Source organism: Sinocyclocheilus rhinocerous, unplaced genomic scaffold (genome assembly GCF_001515625.1).
Source record: "Sinocyclocheilus rhinocerous isolate Xijiao unplaced genomic scaffold, SAMN03320098_v1.1 scaffold444, whole genome shotgun sequence".
Taxonomy (NCBI): Eukaryota; Metazoa; Chordata; class Actinopteri; order Cypriniformes; family Cyprinidae; genus Sinocyclocheilus; species Sinocyclocheilus rhinocerous.
The window spans coordinates 2,043,871-2,064,349 of record NW_015645540.1 but is presented as its reverse complement, the minus strand read 5'-3'; the positions used below and the strand labels follow the sequence as shown (position 1 = coordinate 2,064,349).

The window sequence follows — 20,479 nt, the reverse complement described above, 5'->3', positions numbered from 1 at the left end:
AAAAAGTTGAAATTTCGACTCACTGGTGCAATGGTGCGCCAAAACGTTCGAAAGTCGCGGGCCAATTTTACGAAAAAGGCTATAATTCATGAACGAAATGAGATATCTTCACCAAACTCAGTACACATGTGTATGAGCTCAATCTTTGGTAAAATTTAAAAAAATTGCGCAGATATGGCACTTGGTGGCGCTATAATTTTGAAAAAACTATTACTAAGAAACCGTTGGTCCGATCGACTTGAAAATGGGTTTGCAGTGTCAATGACTATAAGTGGCACAAGAGTCTATGAGGACATTCGCTTTCACACATCAACACAATATGCATATCATTTGATAGATCTTCTCAAAACGAGTAACTTTGTCTCTAGAAACATTGCTGTCAATCAAATCGTTCATTAAATATTCTCAATTATGTTAAAAACCTACTAAATGCCTATAAAACCTAAACAAAAACTCAAAACTTTACGAAACTCTGTGAAAACATGTGCCCGATGACTCTTAACAAGCAGACAATGTTTCATGAATATCGGACCATAGGTGGCGCTATAACAGTAAAAAAAAGTCTCAAAAAACACAATATTTCAATTAAAACAGAATTAAATTGTACACAAAAAGTTCATATATTCACACATACACTAAATCTTCATATCATAAGATAGAACTCCTCTTGCTGAACAACTTTGCCTCTGGGACAAATGTTGTCAATAAAACTGTTAATTAAATATTCAAGATTATTTAAAAAAGCTACCTTTGCAAACTAGTCCAAGGTTTTTCGCCCGATCAGAACCAAACCAGTGCAGAAATAATCTATGGACAGTGTTTATGAATAATTATTAAAAAAAGTTTGAACTTTCAACTCACGGTCGCAAAGGGGCGCCAAAACGTTCGAAAGAGGCGGGGCCAATTTTACTAAAATGGCTTTAACTCATGAACGGAATGAGATATCTTCACCAAACTCGGTACACTTGTGTACAAGCTTAATCTTTGGTCAAATAAAAAAAAACTGCGCAGCTCTGCCACTTGGGGGCGCTATAAGACAGAAAAAACATAAATTCAGCTATAACTAGGCAACCATTGGTCCGATCAACTTGAAAATTGGTATGCAGCATCTTGGTCCAAAGGGGCACAAGTGTATATGAGGACATTCGCGTATCTAAAAAAACATGGCCGCCATTGGCAAAACAACTTTAAGCGCCTATTAGACAAGGTTAACGGAGGTCGATCGGAACGAAACTCGGTGGGCATGTTCGACACATGGTCCTAAAGGTCTGTAAGAATTTTAAAAGAAATCGGCCACTGGGGGGGCGAAATTGCGTTTTTCAAGTGCATAAACGATTGTATATTGCACGATTTTTCACCCATCAACATAATATGCATATCATTTGATAGATCTCCTCATATCGAGCAACTTTGCCTCTAGAACCATTACTGTCAATCAAATCGTTCATTAAATATTCTCAATTATGTTAAAAAACTACTTTTGCGAACTAGTCCTAGGTTTTTTGCTCAATCTCGATCAAACCACTGCAGTAATATTCTCTGGACTCTCTAGATCAATAATTATCAAAAAAATGTTTAATTTTGTGCTTTGATTGCCTTTAACGGGGTCATTTAGAAAAGGGCGTGGTCAAATATACACTTTTGTGAACTAGTCGTAGGTTTTAAACTCAAAATCAATAAAATTAGAGTAAGTGCAGTACTATTCTCTAGACTATCTAGGTCAATGATTATCAAAAATATGTTGAACATTTGCATTTGGACAACTATAAAAGTGCGGGGGACAAATTTACGTGATATTAAAAGTGGGGGGGACACGTCCCCCGTAATCTACGCGCCTGCTAGAACTGCAATTAGAGTAAATGAAAGCTCAGACTGTTCCAGTAATGGCCCTTATAGACTGTCCACACAGAGTGCAATATCAGTTCTTTGCAAGTTGTTTTCTATTAGCACCACGCTGCTGTGCTTGTTTTGTTGCAAAGCTGGTGTAATCATAAGGAAGGAAAATGAGAATGTTGAGGGAAATTAGCTGTTTAATAGTCACAGTTTTCAACACGTCAGATAAGTTCTCAAACAGGGGTTCGTTCAGCGCTAGTCAATAATAATTTGAATTTTCTTTACCATAGGACATTTATTTTGTCCTGTTTAGCTTGCTCAGTGACATGAACCGTCTTGCTGCGACTTTAAATAGTGATATATGAGGTTATTTACACTGAGAAAACAACACTGCTGCTGAAAAGACCACCGTAGTTGCTCACCAGCATACTGTATGCTGTTTTGGATGTTGGTGCCTAGCGTGGAATGCTGATTTTCCCACCAGGCTTCTTAACTAGCTTAGCCAATAAGACTAGAACTAATAGCATTGCATAAACCAGTCTGGACTAGCATGGTATTTCATATTGGAAGCTGGTCTTTTTAGCAGGGTATCCGTTCTAGTATTAGCTTTGCTAAGCCTCAGCACAATCTTATTAGTGTTCTTTGTGTTTATTGTTTTCTTGAGTTCCTGTTTCATAGGATCCCTCTTGAAGAGTTTTGAACATCTAGGAGTTTTGCTAACATGTGGTTATACGACAGCCTCTGTTTGAAGACATTAATGTGACTTCTTCACACTAGACACTAAATTAAGTTCAGTGTTGTTTTTCTATCATGTTTGATTGATTTGACTTTACTTTTCACATTGCAGACATATTTGTGTCATAAACATGTCAAGCCCCACAGCTAGGCCTGGTACGGTCGGACAGATAAGAGGTCAAATAGAGCTGCCAGATAAAAAGTCCATAACTGTTCTGGAGCAAAGGCAGGGAGGACAGATGCCACACTCTACCAGAGCACTGAGGGGAAGTGTGCTCCTTTAAAAAGAATATACAACAAATATTAACAAATTATTAATAATAACAAATTATTATATTATATTATATTATATATAAAAAAAATATTTCAGATAATGCTGATCTTTTGAATTTTTCATCAAAGAATCCTGAGTCAGTGTATCAAAAATATTAAGAAGCACAATTGTTTTCAACATTGATAATAATAAGAGATGTTTCTTGAGGAACAAATCAGCATAATAGAATGATTTCTGAATAATCATGTGACACTGAAGACTGGAGTAATGACTGCTGATGATGATTCAGCTTTTATCATCACAGGAATAAATTACATTTAAAAAATATATTAAAATACAAAACATAATTTTTCCAAACCCAAAACACATTTTCATAGTATATGTGCAGCTTCATATGTGGCTTCTGTGCAGCTTTCACAGTGTGAAGATGACTGATGTGTGCTGGTGATGCACTGAAATATAGTGGTAACTAGAAATCAAGGGGAGAACGGAATAAAAGAAAAGGAGCAAGAGAATGGACGAAGGAGAGAGGGGTGTTGGGGAATTTGGGGAGAAGTGGGTCAGCAGCCCTAGGTACCATGGCAACGGAGATATACGAGCATCTGTCTATTGATCTGCAGACTCATTGGTGTAATAGAGTGAGCCAGGTGATAAACAAGCATGCTGACAAGGCCTGCGCTGGGTCACACTTCCTTTTGTAGCACATCTCCGTCGGCATCTCCTCACATACCTACATAATATACATGGGGTGGTCATCTCATATTATTATGCACGTTTCATGAATAAACAAATGAAAATATACAGCAAACAATGTCTCAAATGTCAGCCGAATTAACATGTTTGTGGGATGGGGAAGCCGTCATCAGCTTGTGAGTCTGAGCTAAATTCAAAAACACTGAAATGTAATCCGCCAAATGAACAGTATGGTAGTTCTATTATCAAAGTGTTCATTGTGCCCAGTGGTGTCTTTTACTTTTCACTGTGAATAATTGACTATCCATTTAGAAAAAATCTCTCCAGGGACTTGAGGACAAATTTTAAGCACAGCTCTATTTATTGGTTCTCATTTTTTTGGCTTCAGTGTACACTGCAGTGTGGTTTTATCTGTAATATGGTTATGAGGTATGTATGGTCAGAGACATATTGGGTATAAGAAAAAAGAGACAAGCCACACATAGGAAAATTAATAGTATTGCTCTAAGTGGCTGTAAGAAAGGAAGTCCCATCTAGCTTTTGGGTAAAAGACCACCTTATTGGTAAAATCTTCACAGGGGTTGAATTCAGAGTAGCATGCTATTCTTACTAGTGATGTAAAGTTTTTTTTTTATATATATATACAGTACATTGCAGTATTTGACTTGTTGCTAGTCCAATTGTTTTGTACATTATACTATTTTTCTTAGTTGAAGCTAATAATATGAATGTATCACCAAGTGAGCAGACTTTGGATTTTGGAATTGTGTGCAGAAATGCCATCACTTTGATGTTAAATTTCACAGTTCAGTATCGCCACAAATTCGCACAAGAAATACTTGGATAAACACAAACACTCTCCAATCCCCATCCGTCCATGTTATTCAATGCGTTCTCGGTGTACTTACAGTGACCTTGTCTCTCTCAATATTGTATTTATTAGTTTTATAACAACAACAGTGAACAAAAAAACATACCAAAAAAAACAAAATAAGTAAATACATAACATAAAAAAAGAAGGAAAAAAAAGAGGCCAGACGACATTACAAATGACAAAAGTGCCTAAATAACATTCAATAGGGAGAAGGATAAATCACAAAAAGAAAGGGATATAAATCATAGTGTCACAAATATGTAAAAATCTTTAAATTCTACTGTCATGTAAATGTTGGAGGAAGGGACCCCAGACCTTGGAAAATGTATTAAGAGACTTTGCTTCATTAAACTGTATTTTCTCAAGATGCAAGACAGAGACCATCTCAGCAAGCCATCTCTGAAAACATAGGGGAGCAGTGGTTTTATAATTCTCTTGGCCACCACTATGCCCAGCATTAATGCTAACTGCAAATAATAAGGCAAAGATGAAAATGTGTCAGAGTTGCCAAAGATGGCCAATTTCATTTCAGGTAAGAGAACCTGGTCATATGCTGTAGAATACATTGACCTTGTCTAGCCCATCAACCGTATGTAATTGTACAGACATGTCTATCAGTGATCCATTGCTGTCAGTGTTGCCATGATGGAGGGGTTTAACTTCAGCAGCCCACCAAAAAATCCCGCATCCGTACTTTCTTAGAGTTTAACTTCTGGCAAGCAGCACAGTGGACAGGAACACACTGCTTGGCCACATTCCAGGGAGAATAGATGGCACATTGCTTTTAACAGCATTAGCATTCCACCATTCCTGTATACAATTTAGTGCTTTTACTCTGAGAAAATTGACAGGAAGAGGACTTGTGATGGATGGGATAACATCCCTGATTTTGAACTAGATAAGTCTGGGTTCTTTTTTTTTTACTAGTTAATTTTGTTTCAATTGTGTCTTAACATAAGGTGCTCTGTATGTTGCCTCTAAGTTTATCTTTTTCTCATTGGTAATGTACTTGTATACAGTATTTTATGTCAGGCTCTGAGTCATAAAGTCAGTATAATATTCTATTCAGTTTTTTAGGTTTTCCACCATGTTTGCTGTCTCTTTTTTCCATCATTTCCTGCCAGTGGCTTCGGTTATCTTTGATTCAAACTACTTGTTTATTGCTTTGAATTATGATCTTGGTACAATATCAAGATCTGTGAAGACTGTGAAATGTCTCCATGCTTAACTTATGCTTATAATCTTTGTTGATTTCAAAATCCTATTAACACATTATTCTTAGTTGAATAAATGATAAAAATGTGATGTGTATCTCTGTGATGCAATGCATATCTTATATTGTACTGCCTCCTTCTGGACGGAATGGCTATTGTGGCTATTATACTATTGCTGAAACAGAAGTTCTTAAAAATCTATCATTCACATCACATGTATCACTTTTTCTGTGATATCCAGAAACTGTGCAGTTTAGTGTCTGCAACCCATGAGCCGTGCATCAGGAGAAGCAGCAGTGCAAACTCTCTGTGGCCTGTCGTCCTCTCTGCTCTCTTCTAATGTAAGTGCTGAATGCAAACCATACACAGACGTTGGTTGACACATATAATTCTGACGTTACCGTTTTCAGTATCTGTCTGTTTTTATGTATGGAAATGAAGTTTCAGTAAGAAAATTGACTCCCTCTCTTTTTGTCTCAGGGTTTGATGGAGATCTGGTCGGATGACAGCTGGAACTGTTGTCATAACCGGAGGAATTCTCGCAACAGTGATACTCCTGTGTATCATTGCAGTGCTTTGTTACTGTAGACTCCAGGTGAGCATTGCATTTACATTTCATTCATTACTTTTCTAAAAACATTTTAGAGCTTTTAGAGCGCTATGTCATGAGCCAGATGTTGCAAAAGACCCAATGGTCAAACATGCCTGTCTAGCCCATATTTACACAGAAAAACAATGGGAAAGCAGCGCAAATGCAAAAGTGCATTTTGTGTAAACAGCATGTAATATTTGTAAGCTGTTAAGTTTGTAGTCCCAAAACCCAGCAGAGAATTTGTATTTTTGAGATATGGGTGTCCTTAAGAATTTCTAATGTGTATTAGAATGCCTTTTTTTTTTACATTTAAATACTGTTGCAAAATTCACATTTGAAATGTGAAAGTCTCTTCAAGTAGTGCTAACTGCAGACCATATTTTACTACTCACTATTCACTATTAGAAAAACCCAAGGAAAATTCCTGAATTTCGAATTAGGAGCCATTCACACAGAACATGTTTTTGTGTTTAAAAAGACACAGGGCCGTTGAATGGGAAACAAAATGCAAAATTTCAATCTGTTTTTTCAAATAACTTTTTTAACTTGTGCTATGTTTACGTGAGCACAACAGTGAAATATGTCAGTCTAGCACATGTTTATATAGAAAACAATAGAAAAGCAACGCAGTGAAATGCCAAAACATGTTCAGTGTGAATGGCCCAAATTTGTTACGAGCTGTTTAGTTTGCAGTCCTAAAAGCAGCTAAAAATAGCTTATGGTTTCCCTTAAGAATTTCTAATGGGGTTTCAGATTTAAAAGTACATAAAAATCTGTGATGATTACCAATATGTTTTCAAAATTCACACTTAAGGTGATGATTTGACTTTACTTTCGATTTTAAAGTCTCTTCAAGTAGTGCTAACCACAGACCCTATTTTATTCATGATTAAAAACTGCTGTTCTGGAAAACCCCATATGTCAATTTAGCCTTAGCTACTTGTTGACCTAAAAACGACCTCATGACTCAACAGCTCTATTATTTAAATAACTAAAATCCATTGAAGAATCATTCTGTGTTCTGTGCTCAAATAAGTTCAGCGTGTTACTCAACAATTTGAGGAAGATCTGCGTTGAAGGCCCAATGCTTAATCAAGTTTCCTCTGTATATCAAACCATCCCTCCATCCTAGTATTACTGCTGTAAGAGGAATGAGTCAGAAGGGGAGACGGGCTCGGTCGGAGATCCTCAGCCACAGTTCGCCTGCAACACATGCAGTGCTCCAGGAGTGGATGGGCCGGCCGTTACACCTCTCTCGCTGCCCTACGACCCCGCTCCGCCTCACAGCTACTGCCCGACTTGCTCACCCTACTACCTCCGTGGCACGGATGAGATGCGGAACGGCGGCGAACGCCTGTCCTACATGCCCACTCACTACGAGAACCATGGCGCCACTGCCCTTGGTCTGGCCGCCATGTACGGCCCCATGCTGAGCCATCGCAGTACGCCAGACTTTTACACCAATACACGAGCCATCAGCACTGACGTCTGACCCTCACAGACCCGGAGATGGACCCAGGGACAGAGTCGCCTCTGTGGACCAGAGCAACTGGGGCCGTTACATCTCCATGCGCCAAGAGTCAAAATGACCTACGGGATGCCATGTTATTCTTCCACACAGGTCTATGGCCATCTTTAGTTTTCCATTATCTTTTGTTTTACCTGCTGTTTACCTCTTCCTTGCACATCCCTCCCTCTTTGTGCTTTGAGGGCTGTGTGTTATGACATGAAGTGTTTGTGGAGTTTTTGGCCTTTTTAATGTAAGTCTTAAACGTTAAATGCAAAAAGGTATTTTATTTCTATGGAAAAGTCAGATAAAGCATATATTATAGTTAGAAAATCGAAATAGAGCAGCCCAAGGAAGCTTTTTAAGGCTCATCTCAAGTATTTTGTTGTTTATCGTGACATAAAAGGCAAACATTCCACACTAATTTTAATAGCTTTTAAAAAAAAGTATCTTTGTTGGAAAGAGCATGACATTCAGCTTTATCTAAATATCCCTGATTTACTGAATCTTTGTCTTTGGAAAACTTATTTTAAAATGAGAAATTATCCAAAATGTGATTGTCTTCATGTGTGTTGATCTGTTGGGAAAATGTTAAATGAATTACTGATGATGATTATATTGGTCAGTTCATATTTGAATATATGTGTCACATTAACTCAAATTCACAATGGCACAGAGTGAGATGTGTTGACAGTTGTTGAATTATCAAATAAGATTGAGGTTGGAGTTGAATTGTTAATTCTCACTTATTTCTTTGTCCATATCCACTACATACTACGATTAAGAGCTTTTTAAAGTAACATTTCAGTGCAGTTGCTGAAATCTCTAATGGTATTTTATTTTTAGATTTATACAAAACATTTTCAAAAATCTTCTTGAGGCACTGAGAGAAAATGACCGGAAAATATTAAAAAACATTTAATATATCTTGTCCCTGTTTGTATGGTATTATGGCAGTTGAAATTATACTTATAGGAACGATAAGGATACTTATTATTTGTCTTTGCAAATGTGTTTATGTAAATTATATTTTCTCACATATTTGTTTGAGTAGCCATTGGTTTATGAATTGTGCATTCTGATGTCTATGTTCACTCTGTCTGAAGCACTCTTTGTTAGTAACTGGTTCACAATACAAATCACAGGATGGCACTTCTATTTTACATGTGAATTCTTTTTGGCAAAAATGGGAATAAATATGGAGTATATCAGTCTATGGTTTAACATACTAGCCTGTTGTCCACATATTTCACAGAATGCTTTTGAATATAAATGAAGCATTTATAAATGCCTGTAGACTTTTATAAAATTGGTCAATTGTGATCAGAGTAATAAAAGCCATTTCACATCTATACAAATACATGTACATAAAGATCAAATTATTTCAATGATTGAAATGTTTCCTGTCAAGTCTATGTCTATCTGTATCTAAGAGCCGACTGCCAATGCTTTTGTTTACGATAGATAGATAGATAGATAGATAGATAGATAGATAGATAGATAGATAGATAGACAGATATAAGTTATAAAGTATTTTTTCACTGCAGGCAGCATTACATTTTTTAAATTTATATATGATTTATACCTATGATGGCAAATCAGAATTTTCAACAGCCTTACTCCAGTCTTCAGTGTCACATGATCCTTCAGAAATCATTACAATTATTTGATTTGATTTGATGCTCAACAACATTTCCTAACAGTTATGCTGCTTAATGTTTTAGTGGAAACCATGAGATACTTTTTTTTTAATTCTTTGATCAATAGTAGGTTCAAAAGAACAACATTTATGTGATATAGTTTTTTTTAACAATATAAATGTTTTTACTGTCAGTTTTGATCAATTTAATGTATGCATGCTTAATAAAACTATTAATGTCTTTAAAAAAAAAAAACAGTATAGTATACAAATCCACTGCATGAGGAAACACATTTATGTAATTTTGACAAAATCTTCACTAATCTTCACTAAACAGTTTTCTCTTTGCAGCCTGTTCTTTCACTTTGATATCTTAAAGCGCTGAAGACATTTGACAGATCTGGGAGTGCCAAGCAGGGCAGAGACTGCATTCTCTCTGTGTATTGTGTTAAACTACTTGAAGGACCAGTTTAAGATCTTGTTAAACAAATAGCTGTTTCATGCATCTCATTTGCATTGCAGTTCAGCATATGTAAAAGAATTTCACTCTCAGCATGATGAAACTTTTTCAGCCATAACAAGCAGCACACTTAACAAACTGATGTGAGAGTCACTCCCCTCCTCACAGTGAATGAGCCCTGGAGAGAGTTGTGCGTTTGTTTGTTTGCTTCACAGGGTCATGACGAAACCTGAGCACTGAAAGGTGGCGCCTCCTCCAGTACAAGAACCTTTGAACACCGTGACAATTTGCTCTTTGTCTTTATTGCTCTCTTCTCCTCCCTTCTTTCAATTACTAATAACATCCTCCCCCACTTTTGTTCACTTTTGTCCTCTTCTCTTTCTCCCAGCTTGGCTTTGTTCAGGCTGATGACCACATCAAATTATCTCTGTATTTCAGACAAAGAAGCAAACATAGTTTTATAAGAAACTCTAGTGCTTTTTAACCAGTTTTGATTAATAATATCTGCATTATGCCTCCCTGAAGCCGCAGTGAGATGATAAAAATAGTTCACAGCCTCCATCAATCCTGCCGAACATATACAGCGGCCAGATAAGAAGCTTAAGGAATAGAGGAATGTACTGGCACCTGCTTTTGTCCCAGGAAAACTGCAGTGTTTTTGTGTAAGAGGCGACCTACAGGATTACAGCAAGAATTTCAATTTCACAGTCTTTAGCCCTGAGCTTGAACCCACAGACAGGCTAGCAAACTAAACAGCGACGGTAAAAGCTCTTCTGAAAAATATATCTGTTCCAGGTCCTATGTGTTGGATTAATCATTTTAATAATATTTAACTTGAGTTCAGCTTCAGCAATGAGGAAATTGTGAGTGGAAATAATTAGTATTGGCTGCTGGATTATGGAATAATACTGTAAGGAAGTTGAATAGGGAGAATTTGGAAGAGTATTTGTACCTGCTTGTTAGGTAAGTGAAGATCCAGAGGACAAAGGTGGACTGAAATGAATCCCCTCCCATAGTGTTACGTTGGGGCAGGGCTTGCATTGAGACAGACAGATATAGACTGCTGCCTGTCAAACCTGTTGTCATTTCTTCAGACAAGTTTAGCTGCCTACTTTGTATTTAGAGATCGCTTGCGTTCTACTCACCTGCCAAAATGATGGAAGAAGTGTCTATTGCTGTGGCCTATGATGCCCATATTATTGACCAGATGTCAGAGGAGGAGATCCTGGCTAGTCTAGTAGTGGAGACTCTACCAAAACAAGTGGTAAGTTCAGCACCCTTTGACCTCATGTTTGTCACATGTTGATTCAAACCTGGCATTCTGGAATTTTTAAGGCGTAGCACAATAGCACGTTTGAATTCAAATCTCTTTACAACAATGCAGAAATATTAGTGCATTAGCGATCATTTACTTTTTGCGATCGTTTACTCCTTGGTGCTCACGAACATATATTTTCTATATAATATTAGAATAAATACATGATGTACAAAATAAATTATTTTTCAAATGTTTTATCATTAATTTATATATATATATAGGAAGAACCAAAGACTTAAACTACTTCAGTCTGTGTGCATTGAATTTATTTAATACACGAGTTTCACAATTTGAGTTGAATTACTGAAATAAATGAACTTTTCCACGACATTATAATTTATTGAGATGCACCTGTATATTAATGTAATTACATGTAAATTAATAAAAAAGTAGATATTACGTAATTTAATATAATATTGTCATATTGTACATAATGCATAAAATACATTTTGTATATTATTATTATTTTACTTTTTATCATTTTTATTAATTTATATATGTATATATGATCATATATAATAATAATGTAATATATAATAATGAATTAATATTTATTCAAATGAATGTATTTAAATATAAATTAATCAAAATGTAATCAAAATTTCAAGAAATACAGCTCATATCAATCCTGCAATCATTACTGTATAATATGTTACAGTACATTCCTTTCATGCCTTTAAGAGTTTGCACACCTGATATTATCTGAAACGTCTTTGAATCTTCTTTTTGAACAGGTGCCCTCTAAAAAGCCAAAATTAAGGGATAACCAAGTGCAGCCAGAAGACCCACTTGACAGGTACGAGGTAAGAGATCACACCTTGACGAAAACAAAAGGCTTCTGTCCTCCTTTCGCAACACACACATCTACAAAAACTGTATAGCTCTTTCAACATCTACATTTTGTGAAAATTGCATAATCATGCATTGAATACTTCAGGGTTTAGATCTGTGGGATAAAGACACCTTGACGAAAACAAAAGGCTTCTGTCCTCCTTTCGCAACACACACATCTACAAAAACTGTATAGCTCTTTCAACATCTACATTTTGTGAAAATTGCATAATCATGCATTGAATACTTCAGGGTTTTAGATCTGTGGGATAAAAGAATGATTTCTCTTTCCAGAGAGAAAACCGTAAGCTTCATGAGACCAGTTTGCGCCTGGAGCAGGAGAATGATGACCTTGCGCAAAAACTTGTCACCAGCAAGATTGCACTGAGGAATGCTTTAGATCAGGTCTGTCAAATTATTACGAGTCGTGCATGTCATACGCAACAGGCCAGTTTCATTTTCTGTTTTATTTGCTGCGTATGTTTAGATAGATCTGCTGTGTTTTTCAGACTGAGGACCAGGTGGATGAATTAACCAAGGAGCTTTTGAAAACCAAACAGCTTCTGATGGTTACAGAGGAGGAGAAAAGGGGAAAGGAGGAGGAGGCTTCACAGGTGGGCTTTAACATCACTGATGTACACAATAAAGTGTTTTTTGACATTCTCTGTCCTTGTCTAAAGTATTGATGTGTTTGACAGCTAAAAGGGATGTTTAGGAGAGAGCTGGACAAAGCAGAACCAGATATTAAGAGATCAAACAATATCATTACAGACTACAAGCAGGTAAACATTCAATTAGAACTCCACACATTCAATAAACATTATTGCATTTGATGCCAACTTTCAGCCCAATTTATTGCATCCTTTAGATTTGCTCTCAACTGAATGCTAAACTTGAAAACCAGAAAGCTCAAGCTGACAAAGAGCTGGCAGTTTTCAAGGTAAGAAACACACTGACCTCAAAGCACCTTGACCTTAATCATTAGTCTTATTTTAGTAGCATGATATTTAGTGATACATGATACTTTTTCAGAGCAAGATGTTGGAGTGTGAGCGCTGCCGACACATCTTTAGTACGGATGGATCGATTCAGCTGTGCTCTGAGGATGAAGATACCTGTGCTCAGGATGAAGTGAAGGCATCTCTCAGAGAACAGGTCCAAGAATTAGAGAGAGAGCTGGCCCAGACCAAGCTACAAATGGTGGAGTCCAAATGCAAGATACAGGTAAGAGTCTTTGTGTTATTATTAACGCTTCTAATTCTGGAAGTATTTCTTAATTAACCAATAAAAGCTATATTAGAAGTTTTCTTGTTAAACTTTCCATGTAAAAATGTATGGTTACAGAGGAGGAGAAAAGGGGAAAGGAGGAGGAGGCTTCACAGGTGGGCTTTAACATCACTGATGTACACAATAAAGTGTTTTTTGACATTCTCTGTCCTTGTCTAAAGTATTGATGTGTTTGACAGCTAAAAGGGATGTTTAGGAGAGAGCTGGACAAAGCAGAAGCAGATATTAAGAGATCAAACAATATCATTACAGACTACAAGCAGGTAAACATTCAATTAGAACTCCACACATTCAATAAACATTATTGCATTTGATGCCAACTTTCAGCCCAATTTATTGCATCCTTTAGATTTGCTCTCAACTGAATGCTAAACTTGAAAACCAGAAAGCTCAAGCTGACAAAGAGCTGGCAGTTTTCAAGGTAAGAAACACACTGACCTCAAAGCACCTTGACCTTAATCATTAGTCTTATTTTAGTAGCATGATATTTAGTGATACATGATACTTTTTCAGAGCAAGATGTTGGAGTGTGAGCGCTGCCGACACATCTTTAGTACGGATGGATCGATTCAGCTGTGCTCTGAGGATGAAGATACCTGTGCTCAGGATGAAGTGAAGGCATCTCTCAGAGAACAGGTCCAAGAATTAGAGAGAGAGCTGGCCCAGACCAAGCTACAAATGGTGGAGTCCAAATGCAAGATACAGGTAAGAGTCTTTGTGTTATTATTAACACTTCTAATTCTGGAAGTATTTCTTAATTAACCAAGAAAAGCTATATTAGAAGTTTTCTTGTTAAACTTTCCATGTAAAAATTTAATAAAAATATTAAATAATTAGTGGAAACTTTTCATCCATTACATAAAATGTAAACATAATTACTGTATAAATATAACACTTTACAATAAGGTTCAATTTTGTTAATATTTGTTAATGTATCAGGTATCATTAACTAATAACGAGCAATATTTTTCAGCATTTATTAATCTACAGTACTTTCTGCATATACTAAAACATTTTTAAGAATTCAAGTTGTATAAATTAACATTGGTTTGTGTATTATGAATAACATGACTCGACACTCTCAGAAAAAAAAGGTATAAAAGCTGTCACTGGAGCGATACCTTTTCAAAAGGTACACATTTGTACCTTATTTATCTATAAAAATAGTGCATATGTGTACTTTAAATTTACATACACTATCAGTACCTAAAGAGTTAATGGTACATACTTGTACCTTTCAAAAAGGTACAGCCCCAGTTACTGCTGTTGTTACTGTTTTTCTGAGCGTGAACAATGAGCCATAGTAAATTTATTAATATTATCATAGATAAATGCTGTTAAAAATATTGTTCATTGCTCATGATACCTAATGCATTACCTTATATTAAACACTTCTGAGATATGCTGTTGATATTTGAAATGACCAAAACAAACATGCCCCTACCCAAAAGTATCACAACCCTATCTTGATAGCTCCACCCCTATATTCACAAACATGCTACATGCAACAGGCACCTCCCCCATCATGACTGGACACGCCCCTTGCTGGTGATTGGCTACAAGTGTGTTTTGGTGCTCAGTCTGATCCGTTTCTCATAAATCACTTACTGCACCTTTAAAGAATTGAAGCTTATTATCAAGTGTTATTGAAGTGTCTCATTAATTAATTTAAATGTACACTTTTAGACTACAAATTATATTTCATTTTTCTGTCTATCATCTTGATGTCCTAAGGAGCTGGAGCACCAAAATGCACCACTGACGACTGAACTTCAGGCTGCTAAAAACACATGGCTGAGAAAAACTTTGGGCTCTTTCAGGACAGCTGCCAGCAGCCATCAGAACTCCTCTCAAACAGATCCTGCCTGGAGCCCCACTCATAACCCCCACTCCAGCTGGGTCACCAGAAGGCTCTCCTGGGCCCATCGAGAAGGGAGAGCAGCCAAAGTATGAAAAGGTTAAGCATACTGGTGGAGAAGAAAAGTATTTAATAAGAGCACTCCTGAAATGAGTCTCACAAATGATGAGAAGGCTTTTCCCTCAAACCAGAGGACATTATAGATCCGTATGGTTGTAAACGTTGGGAATGACAGGATTCTCAAAAGATGGGTGACAGAGGGAAGCAATATCTGTCCCTCCAGAGATGAGTGCAACAGATCAGTTGCTTTTAAGGCAATATATCTCACATGAAGACTATATGAAGTTTTTGTATTGCTGCGAGTTTAAGCATAATGTTTTACAAAAGTCACACTGCAAAAAAAATTTTCCAGTGTACCTAAAGATTATGCCTCATGTGGTAACATCTAAATGAGCTGGTTTCAATTTAATTTCACTAAATCAACCTAACTACATTTGGTTACATCAACAAAAGTAATTTTAAGGGTTATAGATCAGGTACAAACAGCTCTTTAAGGTAACAATTGCCTTCTAATGCTTTTTATGGTCCACTGTTGGTACTGTACAATGTGAATGTATTTCTTTCATTATGTTCTACAACAAATAAACTTTATGAAGTCAAGACAATTATCAACATAGTGACAAAATGACCTTTATTTCAATTGTAAACCACCAATTGTTCACTAATACAGAGAATAAAGCTTTTAATATTTGATATATGGTTACATGGTTTGGATCACAAATAGTTTGCATGTTCAAAGTAATAGCAGAAATATTAGCGGACCTTATAATACATAAAAAGAGATGAGCTCATAAAACAATATAAACAAGTAAATATGGATGCAAACAGAAACAGAAAGATACGATTTGCTAAGACTGATATGCATGCAGAACCTTTAGGTCAGCCAGGGAAAATAGACTGAGCTCTACTCAGACCGCTCATCAGGATTGTAAAGATCATCAAAATAGCCCTCAGTGGCTCTGAGCATCTGAACAACAGCATTTAGAAGCAGTATGTCAGTTTGAGAATCTATTTCCAGTTCATGGCAGTAGTTTTTCACTGGTACCACAGCAGACAGAGAGACTCCAAGCTGAGCGCTAACCTCCTGCATCTGTCACAAAACAGTTAATCAGAAATACTCAATATATGGGAAACAGAACAGTACAGAATACTGACTACAAAGAAATGTATGTTAAAGTACCACTTTGTTGATGTAGTGGCTCTGGTAGACATTTTTCAGGTCTCCCGCCACTAAGGGGCAGGCCTCATCCATCTTAGTCAGCAGAACCAGCTGAGGAATTTCTGAAGAACAGAACAATGTTAATTGAATTTCCATCATTTAGATGACACAACACACTCATGTCACTTGAAATTAATTCAAATCTGCTTCATTATTGTTTGTCACTTACTCAGCTGGTTGGTTTCCCTTCGAAAAACTGCAAATTTCTCGATCATTTTGTCAGAGAGGAGCTTGACTTTGCAGGTGTCAATCATCCATCTTAGTCAGCAGAACCAGCTGAGGAATTTCTGAAGAACAGAACAATGTTAATTGAATTTCCATCATTTAGATGACACAACACACTCATGTCACTTGAAATTAATTCAAATCTGCTTCATTATTGTTTGTCACTTACTCAGCTGGTTGGTTTTCCTTCGAAAAACTGCAAATTTCTCGATCATTTTGTCAGAGAGGAGCTTGACTTTGCAAGTGTCAATCACATACACCACACAGTGAATCTTGTCCTTCAAGCCAGGAGATTTATGGAAATGAGGGGAGTCAGGCTGTATAGGCATCGATGGGTTAAACTAAGAAAACAAAAGATATGAAGAATATCTTTAAATCATTCAGATTTAAGACAGAAAATATAGAATAAAAATAAATATAATAATAATAATGGTAACACTTTATTTTAAGGAGTCCTTGTTACACATGTTACATGTACTTACTATTATAATAACAATTAATTATGCATAATTAATTGTTATTATAATAGTAAGTACATGTAGTTAATTAATATTACTCAGTACTTAAATGTATAATTACACTGTAACAAGGACACCTTAAAATAAAGTGTAACCATAATAATAATATATATAAGTAATGTCCATAATTTTTTTATTAATCTAACTAATTAAAAAGTAAAACATCTTCCAGACTTATTAACTATTATGTTTACCTTTTACCTAAAGTTCTTACCTGATATCTGTCTTGAATGTGTCCCTTCAAAATGCTGGCAAAATCATCTACATCCAGGCCGGTGTTCAAACCCTCCTCCAGACCCATCGAGTCACACAGAGTGAAGGGAACATGGCTGACACCACTGCCTGGCTTTATGTAGTAGGTACGGAACTACATGGCACAAATATTTACCAATTATTTTCAATACACAAATACATACATAATTTTTTTTATAAATAATCACATTCCTTCACAAAATATTTCACTCTGTAAAACATCAGAGGTGGCATAATCAGGATACATGTCTACCTGAATAGTCAAACTGGTGCCAGCAGTGCCAGTGTTGGCCTGGCTGCTCACATAACCCTTGAATACAGAGTTTATGGAGTTGAAGAAACTTGATTTTCCAGCACCAACAGGACCCACCAGTAGAATCCGAGCCTGTTTAACTGAGCTAACAGAAGGCTTCCAACCAGAGATGATGCTCAAGAGCGCCTTTCTTCTCCTAAAAACATTATTAATTATCATTGTCAAATTCCTTAAACACTCCCAGGGAGGGACACAGTAGGTCAGGAATAATTCTTAGAAGACTTTGATCTTAAAACAATGAGAACAGACCAAATTAACATTTAAATTATTTTAAAGAAGACAGCAAATTTGGTTTGCTTTACTCACTCAGAGTTCCACTGCACATTTCTCCACGATTTCTCCATGAGTGCTCCATAACCTGATGAAAATTCACATAAGTTATTCACAGAACCGTTACTTAAAGTGCATTACTCTGTCAGCAATGATCTAAAAACTAGCACAAAATAATACAAACCTTCCACTCTGTACACCTCACATTCTGTCAGCTGTAAGTCATTCCCATGCATCTGCTGTGGATCGAATTGGTATGTTCCTGGATTACTGTAGACGCTGGCTGAGTTATTATAAAGAAACACTAAAGAACCAAAGTCTGGTCCTGTGTCAGTGAAAGCATACTGGGGATTTCCACTGAGCACACGCATAGGATCTTCTTTAATTTCTTTGTCATTAAAGCTGAAGAGAAAAGCTTTGTCATCCACAACATTTTGGTTGGTTTGAAGAAAATCCTTGCAAGTAAAAGCTCCAAAAACATATCCAGACTCATTGTAAGCTACAATAACAGTTGGTCCCTGCATATTACACTTTTGGTGAAATGCATTGGCATTGTAGCCATGCACACTGGCTTTGAACAGCAGGCTGAGGTTGGCATGGTTGAACAATGAGCAGAGCTTCTTCTTCTGCCGTTTATTCAAGCTGGATGTCACGGTGCTCATAATGATCTGAAAAACATACAACCAACACTTTTAAAGCACGCTGTTATAATGAAATAGAAATAAAAGATCTTTTTAAAGTATTTTGAAAAATATGTCCAACACATAAGCTTGCAGCGTGTTGTCCCCAAATTCATCTGAAAGTGTTCGAGTTATCCAAACTGTTAAATTATATTAAGTAGACTATGCAAAAAAAGTAAAAAACTATAATAAATAAAAATTATTGCAAAAAACATGAAATCAGCCTACTTTGGAACAAGTCGTCAATCGCCTGCCTTCTCCGTTTGGTACCCTGAAAGAGATTACTTTCGTTTTTGCTGATACGCAACTCAAAAAAACAATTTTGAGAGAAACATTTTTTTCTCTCAAAAATTAAGCTTGACGTCACGTCGAGAAACCTTTCGGCACGCCCATTACTCCAAGCTGCAGCTACCCCTTGGGCCACCATGTGCTCCCGATGGCCAGTCTGGGCTTGCTCCATTCCCCCCACTCCTTTTTTTGTGACTGACAATGCTCTGAAGATCGAAAATGTTTCTGATGCAAACAATGTAACTATACTGCTTTAAACCTTTATTTTGTGTTTAAATAACCTATCGTTGAGATTTAACTAAAATAATGTTAGAACTCATAGTAATAGCCTACAAAAACTTGTCTCCATATGTGTTTGAGTGGCTCAAAACAAAAGTGACCGATCCATTGCACTTATCTTTCCGGAGGAGTGGAGCAGCTTTATTAGATGTAATTTCTAATAATTGTTATTAAGGAGATTTAATTAAGGGGGAAAAAACATCACATTAAAACATCAAAATATCATCACATTTATTTTATACAGTTAAAGTGAATTGACTGTAAGCTAACTCGTTGAGTGGGATGTTGGACTCATGAAAAATAATCACGTTGTTTGTATTCACCTAAACTGATTTACTGGAGTCAAAACACGGACGGAATTGGCGTCAGTGCGAGCGGCGCTTGCTGTGAGGCGGGAGCGACGAGCCGGCAGAGGATTGCGCAGCCTTCCTTATGTTATGTTCACGATTTCTGATTTACTTAACGTATACTGCGTGAGGGGGGATGTGATTGGATGATAACAGGTATCGGTGATCATTCTCAAGTGATCAGCACCCCTGCTGTTGTATCAGTCAGTGGTTAGATCAGCGTAGCAGTCAAAGAACGGGACAAGGGAGGTCACGTACGGGACAAATCAATTAGACCCAAAATACGGGACGTCCCGGCTAATACGGGACGGTTGGCAACCCTATCTATAGTATATCCATGTCTTTGATATTTCTCACCTCAACTTCCTTTTTCAGTAGCAAATATTTCACACTCATACGCTGTCAGTCAAGACTAACCGATGCATGATTTATTATCGAATGTCACAGAACAAAACTGCACTCATAAAGTCCATTTCACAGTCCCTCCTGCCAGAAAAAAACTGAATTCAGCTCACGTTGGAACAAGTCGTCAGTCGTCTTTTGGCCGGTTTGTTTGTGCCAGGTAGGCTACAGAAAAATCATTGTACAAAGTAAAATCGTTTTTATATTAAATATACTGATTTACTTAATATCCAGTCACACAGTGCATCTGACACTTTGTTGTATCCCAGTTCCCAAATGTTTTATCGGGACCCTTGCTTGAATGGTGACTTTTTCCACAAACCAAATAGGCTCAAACCCCGCCCTGCAATCGATCTCATTGGTCAACTCAGTTATGGACTCACCTGACCTGTTAAAGGGGTCATATGATGCGATTTCAATTTTTCCTTTCTCTTTGGAGTGTTACAAGCTCTTGGTGCATAAAGAAGATCTGTAAAGTTGCAAAGACTAAAGTCTCAAATCCAAAGAGATA

The 20,479-nt window shown here is 36.7% G+C and overlaps 3 protein-coding genes across 3 annotated transcripts in view; 2 read left to right on the top strand and 1 right to left on the bottom strand.

Moving 5' to 3' along the window:
- LOC107706402 (protein FAM163A-like) overlaps positions 1 to 8,494 on the top strand; it is a 16,202-nt gene extending 7,708 nt beyond the window's left edge. The window contains exons 3-5 of the mRNA XM_016510109.1: positions 5,865 to 5,964; positions 6,104 to 6,218; positions 7,348 to 8,494. Of these exons, the coding sequence (XP_016365595.1) occupies positions 6,126 to 6,218; positions 7,348 to 7,707 (453 nt within the window). The 5' untranslated portion in view covers positions 5,865 to 5,964; positions 6,104 to 6,125 and the 3' untranslated portion in view covers positions 7,708 to 8,494. The remainder of the gene's footprint in view (positions 1 to 5,864; positions 5,965 to 6,103; positions 6,219 to 7,347) is intronic.
- A 2,378-nt stretch (positions 8,495 to 10,872) lies between these two features.
- On the top strand, positions 10,873 to 15,494 carry rabgap1l2 (RAB GTPase activating protein 1-like 2). The gene is made up of 8 exons (XM_016510111.1): positions 10,873 to 11,085; positions 11,874 to 11,942; positions 12,265 to 12,375; positions 12,480 to 12,584; positions 13,437 to 13,520; positions 13,607 to 13,678; positions 13,771 to 13,962; positions 14,992 to 15,494. The coding sequence occupies exons 1-8, from the start codon at positions 10,975 to 10,977 to the stop codon at positions 15,208 to 15,210; spliced, it is 963 nt and encodes a 320-aa protein (XP_016365597.1). The 5' UTR covers positions 10,873 to 10,974; the 3' UTR covers positions 15,211 to 15,494.
- A 404-nt stretch (positions 15,495 to 15,898) lies between these two features.
- On the bottom strand, positions 15,899 to 18,910 carry LOC107706401 (interferon-induced protein 44-like). Its single transcript, XM_016510108.1, has 8 exons — positions 18,881 to 18,910; positions 18,157 to 18,640; positions 18,009 to 18,060; positions 17,643 to 17,838; positions 17,352 to 17,504; positions 16,789 to 16,960; positions 16,356 to 16,456; positions 15,899 to 16,265 (listed from the first exon to the last, which is right to left on the bottom strand). Exons 2-8 carry the CDS (start codon positions 18,632 to 18,634, stop codon positions 16,080 to 16,082), a joined length of 1,338 nt encoding a protein of 445 aa, XP_016365594.1. The 5' UTR covers positions 18,635 to 18,640; positions 18,881 to 18,910; the 3' UTR covers positions 15,899 to 16,079.
- Positions 18,911 to 20,479: the final 1,569 nt, after the last annotated feature.